The sequence below is a fragment of the Knufia obscura genome (assembly GCF_036327395.1).
Source record: "Knufia obscura strain CCFEE 5817 isolate CBS 148926 chromosome Unknown scaffold_26, whole genome shotgun sequence".
Classification (NCBI taxonomy): Eukaryota; Fungi; Ascomycota; class Eurotiomycetes; order Chaetothyriales; family Trichomeriaceae; genus Knufia; species Knufia obscura.
The window spans coordinates 1-12,527 of record NW_027042712.1 but is presented as its reverse complement, the minus strand read 5'-3'; the positions used below and the strand labels follow the sequence as shown (position 1 = coordinate 12,527).

Sequence of the window (12,527 nt, the reverse complement as noted above, 5' to 3'; positions counted from 1 at the left end):
CAGTGTGTACGTATACCTCACGCCGTAGGGCTTCAAGTGGATCCAGTGACAAGCTATGTTGCAACCAGTATTCAGAAGGAAGTCTTATTGACCCCCATGGAGTAGACAAGGATCTTTCATCGTGATTGGTGGTAGGAAAAACCGCGAGCAGATTGTAGTCGTCGGCATCCAATCCTCCAATTGCCAAGATTTCGTTCCAGTGATACCCCTGGTTGATGTGTCGATATCGTCCGGTCTGGTCGAGGGCAAAGTAATGTGCTAGCCTTGAAGCATCGAGCATGCGCTTTTTATCGGAAACATCGTATGCTAGAATGGTCACAGTCTGTGCTCCTCGCTTGAGAAACCATTTTTTCCGTTGCCATGCAGCTCTGTAAGTCGTGAAAAAAGAGACGAACGGCGACGGGAAAGGAATGGATGTGACTGGCAAATACTTGTGCCAGGTAAGATGCAGATATGCGGTCTGTTCGGTCGCGTTGCGTGCATCACCTCGTGGTCGTAGGTTCTGTTGTTCGTCGAGGCCGGGTGTTGAATTCCACCTATGCGGGAAATCTGCCTCGACGCGGAAAACGATGCCATGCCGGTTTCGGCGGGCGTCCGTCCAGTAGTAACTGTCAAGAAAGCAACCCATCGCCAACGGACACTGTACGGCTATACAAACACTTCTAATCGATATCCATCACCACAAACATAGACAGCATGCCCTGCATAGCTGTCTACTGTGACTGCATTCGCGCGCAACCCCGCACCACGCTCTGAGTAGACTCATCACGTGAATTTCAAGGAGCGCAGGATTAAGTAGAAGTTTCGAAGGAAATGCTATTTGAGCAAAACCATACTGTCCAGTAGATCTTTTGAACAAGGCATTTGCGCAGACTTGGTTGGTAAGAAGCGCGACACTAACTTCGATCACGATATGATCGCTTTGAGCAAGCAGTTCAAGCAAGAGGATGTTCTGAATATAGCGTAAATGATGCAAAACGCGCAAGTAGCACTGCTGTAGTTTGTGATTGTAGCAGCCATCTGTTGCTAAACACACTAGTAATGCTCGAAATATTGCTAGACGGGAAATGAGTCCTGAAGTCGCACGAGCTTAAGAGAACGTGCACTATGTGGCTAAATCTATAATTTGTCACTACTGGAAGCTGCTCATTCCTATCACGAAGGTTTCAACACGATGCACAGCCCAGAGCTTTCGAGGGACTCTGACCGTATTTGAGACATGCAAGATTGAAATCGATCAAATCGTCTTCATGTTCAGATCCTCTTACTTCTCTGCAGCACGTCGGCAGTTCAGCATCTGTTACCGTCCCCTAGAACATCTGGATCAACAAAGCGCTCAGATATCCGTCCTCTTTTGCGTTCTTCTTGCTGAATATCTTGCCCGTCGTGATCGAGTACCTCCTCAGCCGGGCCTTCGAGGCGAATTGCTGGACTGCCGAGCCGGTCCGACGATGGTCGACCAGATCGACAATATTGACAGCAACCTTGGATAGCATCTATCAGACATCAGCGAGTTTTGTTGTCTAGCGTATGGACCATACCCTTTTGCATTGAGTGATGGACTTCTGGGGCTCGATGCCAACTTCCCGACACAAGTGCTGCCAGTTGCTCAACTTGTTGGTGTCCTTGCCGTAGTGTCGGTGAAACTCCTCAGCAAAACATTTCTGCTTTTCCTGCCTGTACCGTTTGCTCTTAGAGGACCAGCTCTGATGAAGGGCCAGGCGGTCAAATTCTTCAACAAGCGAGGCGCTTTCGTCGTGTTCGAAGCCACCGAAACGACCAAAATATCCGGCCTCGGGAAAGGGTCCGCCGCTTGATGATATCGACATTGATGTGGTCTATGTCATGAAGCAAGATACGAGCCAGATGAAGGTCAATACTTACACATCTCCCTACATTGGCACAGGACAAAGACGGGACAAAATATGGAGGAGACGTGCAATTTTTCACTCTATCAAACGTGCATCTGGTCTCCTATCATTGTCATGCACTTTATGTACTGTTGATGCCACATACCTCTGGGTCTCTATTTCAATATCGGCAGAACTAGTGATCGTTTATCGAATGGCTTTATGTGTAACGCAGTCTGTCTTTATCACGACCCACTAAGCGCCTAGCATCCCGGTTAGAGAAAGAAGTCGTAGACGGGGTATGAACCCGCTTTGAGCACCTTGTTCTTCGAGCAGCGGATTGAATAGAATAAAACCGCTCCTGAAGGCTTAAGACACTTCGTTGCAAACGACTGGAAACTGCCCTATTCAGGTCGCCATCAAAGCGCAGTATGCATCTCCGCGTCAACGCTTAGCCATTTTCGGACAATAATGTCATACGTAACACATGAAGCAGGAACCACGAATGAACAGCGACTGGATCGTACAAATACCGCAGGCGCGCTAAATTGCGCACCGGTAATTTAGTGCATCCTCCTGCGTGGTCTAGCGACCCCCACTCACAGGCAGACAACCCAACTCCCGTTCACTACAGTATCAGAGCATGTAGCCCAAAAGGCATATATTCACTTTATCCATGACAACAACAACAACGACCACCACAAACCACTGTCCTATACTTCTCAGCATCTGCCATCATGGCGCAACCGTTCGACATTTATCGACTGATGGTCGATGATGACATCAAGGTAACTCCTATGCTGAAACGATGGTCGTGATCTGCTTACGCCGTTCAAGGATTCAGCCTGCGTGAATACATTGTTGAGAGACATTCACAGTATACTCAAGGAGCGCGAACAGCTCGCCAGTCACGTTGACTTCGACCTCAACCAGAAGGGTGCGAAAGACCAGAAGCGTTGGGCGAAGCTGCTCAACTACTCGGGACCTGATCGCGCTACCCTCGTTCTCCTCGCCGAGCATGCTGAGCAGTGGTTTCGAGAGCCATCCACATTCTGGACGTGGCCACGACCCCGCAATCTGAGCACCCTTCCAGCGCCGGCACAGATTATTGGTTGTTTTCTCGAAACTGAGTCAGACAGTGCATAGTCGACCATGGTTCAGAGATGCAGCTGTATCCTTCTTCTGGAATGGGAAAGGTCGTTTGGACCCGTCAGCGATACACTCGCCGCAATTGCTCCTTGCTTGATGCACTATTTCGGCCACAACGAGGGCCAACTTGCGACGACTGTCGAACAGTTGACGGCTACTGTGCAACGCATGGTTGGCATCGGAAGTCGATACAAAAATCTTGAGGATTCACTTTCTGCAGGTGTTACGCTGTGTCTGGGGACGAGCGTGTCAGAGTCGTCGTGAGTCTTGATGTTCCAGGAGATGGGTGTCTAAGAGCTAAACTCAGGTCGCAGCTGGTCAAAGTTTCTGCCCAAATCTGGAGTAAAGTTTGATGCGATGGTCGAGCGCATTCGATCCACTGATGTCGGAGATCTCGCCCCAAGGTATGCCGAATTGAGAATCCAACTCGTCTCGTGTCGCATGAATACTCTTCAGCCCACAACCATTATCCCTCAGCCTCCTTCGTCACTGCACCAGAGGCGGTATAGTGGGCGCCACCACCACGATCACGTCTCTTCTCTTTCAGGGAGGAACTATGCAATCCCAGGATGTCTAGATCCAATGCTTCTTTGGACCACAAACAGCGACTACGATACTACACAATACTCTCTGTCGAGGATCAGTTGAATTATGTTGGAGATTTTACTTGCTTGACCACAGATGATATTAAATGTCGACAGTAAACCCTTAAGCACGCGACGGACGCTAGTATTCCAACCTAAACACCACTTAGTTCGATCCAAATCTAAAGCTTTTCTCACTCTGCAGTAGATCTTGTGATGCCAGTCACAGAATCTGGTAGACGTTGGGTAATGGTTCGCCCATTTATTAGACGATCTACCATCATTCGTCGAAACTCCCAGATCATGTAACATAACAACCTCTCTACATGATTCGAAACGCCTTGTGACGCAGAACATGGCAGACACCATTTTGGCCATAAGTTATCGTGACAGCGTCGAGGTACGATGCCGAGTGGGTGAGCCCCTAGGTAGGAGTGGCACGATACGCACGACGGTTTACTGCAACCAATGTACCTATCGTCCCTGAGGAAACATAGGTTGCTGTCGAAGATGTACTCGGCGATCAAGACCTCGGCATGCACCATTGGTTTCATAGTCGGATCCAATAATCTCTCCCAAAACGCAATCTCGATGTTGATGGGTTTCTCCTCGTCGCTTCCGCGTGCCGTATCGTAAAGGGCTTGCAGTTTCTTCAGGACCAGCTCGGCGTCTAATTCGAGTCGCAGGTCTGCTATCAAATGTTGAAGCGCGTTGCGGTCAACTTGTGGTGACCGACACAGTAATGGGCGTGAAGGGATCACTTCCAACGTCAGACCAGCTATGAGTTCTGGAGACTCAAAGGCGATCTTAGTCAATATTCGAGAGGCTCGATGCCAAGCTCCCAGACGGCCGATGTAATGCCGTACACGATGGAACGCCGGCACTTTGGGCCTTATGTTGCACTTTTGATCAAGAAAGATCAGGTTTCCGCTCTTCGTAAAATCGTAGGCCCAGTCGCACAAAGTAAGATGATCCTTGGTCAGGTTCTTCATGTCTGCAAGTACTAGGCGAAGTGGCGCATCTAGATTGAGTTAATGCACAATGAACGCACAGTGACAGACACAGCTTTCACCTACCAACCTCTAAGGTTAACATCGTTGAATAAGTGGTGGCATGCGCAGCAGCCTTCATGAGCCTGATGCTATAGTTCTGGACCTTGTCATGGCTTGCTCTCACAGATGTTTCCAGAATCTGTCGTTGGATCTTGCTGCGGTTCTCGATGTCACTGGCGGTCAAGCTTTGAAGAAGTTCGAGCACAAGGCGAAGGTGGGCATGAACACTCGGCTTGACGCCATGATTGTTTGCAAACAAGAGCATAGGTCGACCGCTCGTTACCAGACCAGCCACGGCTGTCACTGACTCCCCACCCTTTCGAGTATCACCCAGCCAGGCGAATTCGTCCAGGAAGCGGTGCCATGGCGACATTTGCAGACGGGAACCGTCATCACTTGGTGAGGAGCGGCTCTCAAGCAACTTTCCAGGATTGATCAAATTGAGAAGGACTGCGAGCTCGAGCAGAATGTGCATGGCGTGCGTGGAGGACGCCGTGGTGGGTAGAAACGAAGTCGAGTCGACGTTCATTGTGCTCACGATTACTCCTGTTGTGGCGGGATCAGATTCAGACAAGTACGCACATTGCGGTCAGGGGGACGCATGGATTATAAAGAGCGGTCAAGGTCTCCCGGACAGTGCTAGATAGCCTTACCACTGTGCCTAAAGGTCCTTGCATAGACATCCCATGCAGGCGGTGCCCTGCTCTACAGTCCACAAATGCACGATGGACACTTGGGCATCGCATATCATGTTGTCTTTCCATTGAGATTCTCATGAACAGTATGCTTAAGGCATCTGCAGACCCAAAAGACGGCAAGCTTCTTTTGAGGCTTGGTGCTTGGCCAACTGCTTGGTCCTGCCGCTGCCTTCGAAGACGTAATCTTCGAAGGACACTACAGCCGTAAACAGAGGTGGTGTCTGAGAGACATTTCGAAAGTTGTAGTGCGACACGAACCCTGCCACGTCGCCTTTCTCCTTCAAGATTGAGGTGTATTTCCACAGGTCTGGCTCCTGCACTGGCATGGCAAGCGGCATGGGCTCGGTAATGTCTTCTGCCTCTGAAGTCTTGCTCTTGACAGGTGTACGGCCTGCAGGAACCTGCAGATTGTGCCCGACGCCGATGTGCGCTCTGATCAGCTGTAAGAGTTTTCGTTTCCAATCGCTTGCATTACTCCGGACGGTACTCCCAATCAGTGTCATGAGTGCGGTGCGATACTGGCCCTGGCGAACATAGGTATTGGCCTCGAGATTGAACAAATGGTGCTCCCCGAACGCCTGCATCGCGCGTTGGTATGGGAAACAATCCATCTGAGCCTCAAGTAGAGACTGAGAGACGTTCAGCAAGGTTCCATTTCTCGCGAAATTGGAGAGCAGTGACATACATCAGTTGCAACTATAGAGCATCCTGCGGTCGCTCGATCAAACACCTCTTGAGCCAAGATACACCGGAAGTATATGCTTCCAAACCAATAATCCGATTCGGCAAAGTTCTCGTCGCGTTGTGCAACAGAGGCGGTATCCTCTTGGTCCGAGTTCTGTGAATCTTGTCCGTCATTCTCTACAGACAGATTTGAGCCGCCCAAAGGGAAGAAATCCATGTTGAGGTCAATGCTCATGTTGCCAGATGAGGTCTGGATAGACATCTATTGCAGCCGAGGACAAAACGGCCTGCATATATACACCCTCCAAGCATTCATCTTGACTTTGCATGCAGCTAGAACTAAACGTTCTCGAGGAATAAGTGAGCGAGCGAGGGTGAGGCAGGTTTCGAACAAGGATCAATTGTATGCTTCTGCTGGCCTTTGTTAGCCATGATCGAAGTGTGACTCATTCCGTAATGTGAGAAGGCAGGCAATTCGACGCGCAGAGGAGATGTGTTCCTCTCCGAGTTGTGTAGCTCGTGAACATGAACGTAGGGACCGAGCGGCGCAGCAAGCTAAAATGCCCACGGGCAATTTAGCGTAAATTTCGAAATGAGCAAAGGCCCTTGCGCTGGCAAGGCTGACAGTCGGCACCTCGGTAAACATGTCGCAGGACGCGCACTGGCACGCACTGTGTCAAGAGACCATTGGGAACGGTAAAGGCCCCAAACAGGCATGCACCTAGGCAACTTCACAGGTCCTTTACCATTGGAAAAGCGCCTAGGCAGTATGGTCGATGTTCGCCATACCCACCTATTGGTGGTCTGCTTTCACGCAGGCCTGCAACAGAACGTGACCTTTCGTACCTGTCTGTGCTGATGCGGCAAAATGTCTCGACGAAAGGGACATGCAAAACTGCGCCCGCTCCGCCTAGCAGGTCTGAAAATACTTGCGACGAACAGGGTGAAGACAGCTGGCAACGCCGTTCCCATCTACAGGCTTTTGTAGTCCGAGGTCTTCTGTTCTCGTTTCTGAATCGTTCTAGCTATACCCGCACTCTCTCTTCATACATCTGATAGACTGCCAGCTTTCGGCCATCGAAGTGACAGCCGCCGGCAGAACCGCTCAGTCCTCGACGCGCTACTTGGGATTGTTAGTGGGGCAGCACCGAGTCTGCTCGTTCGTTTCAGACAGCTGCGGCCACATTATGGCAATGGCTGGCTTAACCGATATTGTTGAACACCTTATGCGAAACAGTCTCGCTGGAATCTACTCTTTTGGCAGTTCCTCCGCTCCAGGCTTTCTTCGACATATAGCGGCCACAATATTGGCTGGACACGCACTATAGTGTTCGAACGAGTTACGGTTTGTGCGATTCAGTTCTCGTGACCACCCAATGATGCCGCCTGCAGTGCATTGCTGTACACTCCTCCTTGAACTTTGACATCTGCTCCTGCATCCAGGAGAACCTTAATCATCATAGCATTTCCATCTCTTGCTGCAGCCTGCAACGCATTTCTCGGCTCGCCTGCTGCTTCATTAAGGTTTGTGCCTTGACATGAAGGCCACTGAACAAGTTCAAGTCTAGTGCTCAGATGGCCTAGGATTGACCCATCGGGCGAAGATGGAAGACGAAAGCAATTTCCTGCTCTTGAAAGTGGACGTGCACAAGCTATGGGACCAACGACAGTTCACAGTGGTGCCCACAACTGTAAATGGAGAGAAAGAGAAAGTGATGTGGTGGGTTGCCTACGTGCTCAGAAGACCACCGTCGCAAGAAGTGATTACAGGTCCCGGACGAGGCGAGACCAAGCACGAAGCAAGCAGGACAGTGAAGAAAGTTGTCGAGTGTGTGATGAACAGTTTGGTCTTGCTTAGCTGAATTCTATATCCTGCTAGTATGTTGATGCATCTTGTAGTGGCGCTCGCTCTAGTGTCAGATGCTCGATCGCTGAGGAAAAGGACGTAGCCGAGTTTGACCTCTCATCAGTAGATAGTTTCGCCGGCCCATGGACAAACCTGATGTAGAACATGCGAATCAGGGTTCTGAGCCTCTCTGACGCAGGAAGTCCAGCAATGTCTCCCTTCTATATTGTAATATTCTCTATTGTATGAGGAGATGCATGTGGTAGGGCTGCATTCTGTTAGTTTCATGGTGACAAGATAAGAAAAACCAATCAGCACATGTTGGCTCTGACGCAGCCTCTAGTAGATTAAGGGTACTATCAGATGTTCTTGAGATGGAAGTGAATTGTGTATTCAACGAAAACCTCTCACCTATTTGTTTTGCAACACTAGTGAGCGTTGCTGGGTGTTGAACAACAGCCCGCCACCTCTTTAGCTGAGACAAAATTCCCGTGGGTTCGACAGTGGTAAGCTGAGAAACTGTCGTTGCCGATGTGTACCAGAAGATTCCGGAGGGAAATTGCCGAGGAGATAAGACGAGATAAGTCGAAACGAAAAGTGATGATTCATATATGATATCTGGCAGAAACACGAGGGCACAACAAAACGCAAGGATACGAGATAGCACAAGCCGAAATATGAGAAGATACAAGAATCGACACACTTGCATTAGCGTACCAGTCCCCGAAATGACTCTTGGCCCACCCCCGCAACATCAAGGCTGGGTAGTAATGTTGCCTTTCCACCCTCCACATTTGAGACCTCATGGCTCAATTTCTCTGGATGGACTCGATCTTGCTGTCGAACGCGCAGATGGGATTTGTCCTTGTGTTCGTCTATATTGTCACCTTGGCTGTCTATCGCTTATATTTGAGCCCTCTCGCGAAGTTCCCCGGTCCTCGGCTTGCTGCGTTGACGCTTTGGTACGAGTTCTACTACGATGTGGTCCAACGCGGAAGATATACTTGGAAGATTCGGGAGATGCATAGAACATACGGTATGCGCCAAATCAGACTTCGCTCAAATCCAGATTGTGTTGCTGATTTCGGCCAGGGCCCATAGTCCGGATCAACCCATATGAGCTGCACATTGACGACCCAGAGTACTACGACGAGATTTATACTGGTCCAACAAAACGACGAGATAAATGGGCCTGGTCTGCGGCGATGTTTGGGAATTCTTCGTCCCATTTTGGGACCGTGCCACATGACCAGCATCGCCTGCGGCGGGCACCTTTGAACCCTTTTTTCTCTAAGAGATCGGTTACAAAACTCGAGCCCATGATTAAGTCGGTCGTAGAAAGTTTCTGTACACGACTGCGAGGCTTTCAGCAAACCAAAGAACCAGTCAATCTGTGTCATGCTTTTGCCGCTCTGACCATGGACGTTATCACGGATTACGCTTTCGCAAAGTCCTACAATTGTCTTGACGAACCAGATTTTGCACCCATCTGGCCCGAGGCCATCGATTCAGTCTCCGAACAGAGTCATATTAATAAGCAATTCCCCTGGTTGCTGCCTGTGATGAGGTTGATGCCACTGTGGTTGGTGGCACGGCTCAACCCGCACATAATGCGCCTGATCGGCTTTCAGATAGTACGTATAAATTTCGTCAACACCCTCACAACGACTAATGGCCACGTAACAGGACTTAGCCAAGCAAGTTTCAGAGGTCATGGAAGAAAACAATGTGGACAGCCGGACTTCGGGCCATCAAACCATATTCCAGGAACTTGTGCAGACCAGCGAGCTGCCACCAGAGGAGAAGAAGCTGCGGCACTTGGTCGACGAAGGACAATCCATCGTGGCAGCCGGTCAGGTGACGACGACTCATTACCTTAATACCACAGCCTACCACGTCCTTGCCAATCCGGAGATACTCTCAAAACTCAAAGCAGAACTCGGAGAAGCCATGCCCAACGAGAGCTTGCCCCCCTCGCAGAAGCTTGAACAGCTCCCATATCTCTCAGCAGTAGTGTACGAGGGCTACCGCATATCCTACGGCGTCACCCACCGCCTCCAGCGGGTGTCTCCTGACGCACCGCTCATCTATCACGACAGCGTCATCCCTGCTGGAACACCTGTAGGCATGACATCGATCTTCATGCACGAAAATCCCAAACATTTCCCTGAACCGAAGACCTTCAGACCACAGCGCTGGCTAGACCCTAGTGAGCGAAATCGACTGGGGAAGTATTTAGTGAACTTTAGCAAGGGAACCAGAGGTTGTCTGGGCCAGCACCTGGCGCAGGCAGAGATCTATCTCACTTTAGCAGCAATGTTTCGGCGGTTCGATATGGCTTTGTACCAGACGACGAGAGAAGATATTGATGTAGCGCACGACTTTTTCAATCCACAGCCAAAGAAGGGATCGATGGGATTGCGGGTCATCGTGCAATGAGATTCTTCAGACAACGGGGAGCGAATCTTTGAATTTGTATCCCGCAGGCGTACAACAATTTGTAGTCAAACCACTTCTCCCATTTTAAAAAAGAACATAATGGAGAAACGACAAGAGTCCATTCACATTGCCTTGATGATCTGGTATCATCCTCATGAACGCGAATACTCTCTCTGGCAACGCCAATCAGCCTTTCAACCCTATCTTGCCTACTATGTTGCTAACGTCTACCGTGCGCTATGGCTCTTGCACTCACCCGCCAGATCTCTGCTGCACGTAATCATGATGGACTACTCATTGCACCGGCTTCTGCCCATATACGACCGACACCCTCGTATAGGCGTGAATTTTGCGATCCTGGAAGCCCTGCCTCACCCTGGCGAGAAATACCTGCACTTCTTCAAAGGACCACCCTAGAACCCTCGTGAACAGCGCCATCGTCCAACCTTCGATTCCTTGATAAGCTTCTAGGAGATGCCAGCGGCCAATCTCCTTCAACCTTTTGTCCTTTGCCCACGGCCCGAGCGGCATTTTGTATCGCTTTTCGGCCACGTTGATGAGACCGGCTCGAACGATGTGCTCCTTCTGGAGGTCGAGAATACGAAAAGTCTTCCCCATCTTCTCGCCAGCCTCGATATAGTTTGCAGTCGCGTTGTGGAAAATGTGGCCGGGGGGGATTGAGTCGTCGTCTGTCTTCCAGTCGACACTGTACTCGACCTGCTCGTACCAACCCCCTGGCTTTAGATGCGCGTAAACCTGGTCGTAGAAGGCGGACCAGTCAGCGATGGAGCCGTAAAGGGCGCGGACGTGGATGAAGTCAAACCGGTTTTCTCTAAAACCCCATTCCTGCGTGCAGTCATGGACTTCGAATTGGCAGTTGGGGGGGACCCACAATGGTTGAATCGGAGACAGATCAGTGCCAATCACATTGGCCGAGGGAAACTGGTCGGCAAAGTCGATGGCCCAAATACCAGTACCAGTGCCAACGTCAAGCACTTCTTGTGGACTAGAGCCTATGGGCGCTTGGAAAAGTTTACCGTCGAAAAGTAACAGGAAAATGTGGTTTGCGATGTCGAGTTGGTCGTTTTGAGTCTCGTCGTTTGGTGCCCAATATTCCCCTTCCCTGTAGGCATGATAACGTCTTCCGTTTTCAAACCTGTAGTTGGTAATAGAAGACGTTAGAGACGCTGTTTCGCTTTGACTATTGTAAACATCAGCACCAATCTCCTAAGGCGTGCATTTCAGCCACGAGCCGGGGATTCCTACATGTCCCCTCCGTAGGCCGAGTCAGCATCCTCGTCTCGGAAGAGATCTATTGGAGCCTAGCTCGTATCAGTATCTAAGATTCCCAGTTTCTCTTGTTACTCACTGCTGGAGCTATGGCGTATTCTCTTTCTTCAGCCATGATTTAATAGCCGTGAAGCTCTAAGACACTGACCTTTGTACAGGATCACTGGGCTATATAAGTAGTTAGCGCTCCGGTCCACACGAGGAAGGGGAACCAGCGTCGGTCTGGGGACCACTTCCTGCATCCCCGGCGGGTATCTGCACGATGATCTGTGGGGCGGGCACCTTGTTGGTTTCAGAAACGACATGACAACCAATCAAAGCACCGCACTAACTCGACCCGCGCTGCTTGCCGTCTGACAGTTGCACCTCAATCAGCAAGGTACTGTCGAAGGGAGCAAGGCAAAGAACACGTAGTTCTTTAGCTGAGAATAAAGTTCGGTAATGCAGAGGCCAATGTCCACTTTCGTCCTCCAAGAAGCTACCGTAAACATCATGTGGTCTGCCAAGTTCGGTACTGTAGCTGCGAGTTAGTGCATACACTTGAGACGGTCGTAGGCGCTGGTTATGCCTGTAGAGAGATCTGTTAGCACTACCACAGGCTCTGGAAAACCCTGGTACAACTCTTCTCGTAGACACTGGAAGAAGGAGCTGTGTGACTCTGCATCCTCCTTTGGTTCCCACGAGAAGGCGACTGGGAAGGTGCGACTGGTGCTCGACTTGGCCACACCAATAATGAGAAGCATCCTCTTATTGTTGGTACGAGATGTAGCATCGACGATAAGCAGTGCGTTGCTCGTGTACCGCTGAATGACCTTCAGCGACTGCGTACACCATAAGAAGATCTGAACCATCTTGGTAACAGTATAACCGTTGGAGTCAGTACTAATCTGTTTATGTAGGCAGTACCACCAGCCAGCATCCTCGAATACTGCGAC

At 50.2% G+C, this 12,527-nt stretch overlaps 6 protein-coding genes across 6 annotated transcripts; 1 reads left to right on the top strand and 5 right to left on the bottom strand.

The window, feature by feature from the left end:
- Nucleotides 1-1,310: 1,310 nt before the first annotated feature.
- PMZ80_011135 (uncharacterized protein) lies at nt 1,311-1,829 on the bottom strand (the record flags this gene model as incomplete). Its single annotated transcript, XM_064879523.1, has 2 exons — nt 1,311-1,496; nt 1,542-1,829. 2 exons carry the CDS (start codon nt 1,827-1,829, stop codon nt 1,311-1,313), a joined length of 474 nt encoding a protein of 157 aa, XP_064724697.1.
- Nucleotides 1,830-3,465: 1,636 nt separating this feature from the next.
- PMZ80_011134 (uncharacterized protein) lies at nt 3,466-5,110 on the bottom strand (the record flags this gene model as incomplete). Its single annotated transcript, XM_064879522.1, has 3 exons — nt 3,466-3,553; nt 4,058-4,604; nt 4,660-5,110. The coding sequence occupies 3 exons, from the start codon at nt 5,108-5,110 to the stop codon at nt 3,466-3,468; spliced, it is 1,086 nt and encodes a 361-aa protein (XP_064724696.1).
- Nucleotides 5,111-5,422: 312 nt separating this feature from the next.
- PMZ80_011133 (uncharacterized protein) lies at nt 5,423-6,252 on the bottom strand (the record flags this gene model as incomplete). Its single annotated transcript, XM_064879521.1, has 2 exons — nt 5,423-5,962; nt 6,064-6,252. The coding sequence occupies 2 exons, from the start codon at nt 6,250-6,252 to the stop codon at nt 5,423-5,425; spliced, it is 729 nt and encodes a 242-aa protein (XP_064724695.1).
- A 2,415-nt stretch (nt 6,253-8,667) lies between these two features.
- On the top strand, nt 8,668-10,302 carry PMZ80_011132 (uncharacterized protein; the record flags this gene model as incomplete). The annotated part of the gene is made up of 3 exons (XM_064879520.1): nt 8,668-8,899; nt 8,956-9,497; nt 9,550-10,302. 3 exons carry the CDS (start codon nt 8,668-8,670, stop codon nt 10,300-10,302), a joined length of 1,527 nt encoding a protein of 508 aa, XP_064724694.1.
- A 294-nt stretch (nt 10,303-10,596) lies between these two features.
- Nucleotides 10,597-11,707, bottom strand: PMZ80_011131 (uncharacterized protein; the record flags this gene model as incomplete). The annotated part of the gene is made up of 3 exons (XM_064879519.1): nt 10,597-11,503; nt 11,569-11,624; nt 11,672-11,707. 3 exons carry the CDS (start codon nt 11,705-11,707, stop codon nt 10,597-10,599), a joined length of 999 nt encoding a protein of 332 aa, XP_064724693.1.
- Nucleotides 11,708-12,119: 412 nt separating this feature from the next.
- Nucleotides 12,120-12,512, bottom strand: PMZ80_011130 (uncharacterized protein; the record flags this gene model as incomplete). Its single annotated transcript, XM_064879518.1, has 1 exon — nt 12,120-12,512. A coding segment is annotated over one exon (393 nt), but the record flags the coding sequence as incomplete, so codon positions are not given.
- Nucleotides 12,513-12,527: the final 15 nt, after the last annotated feature.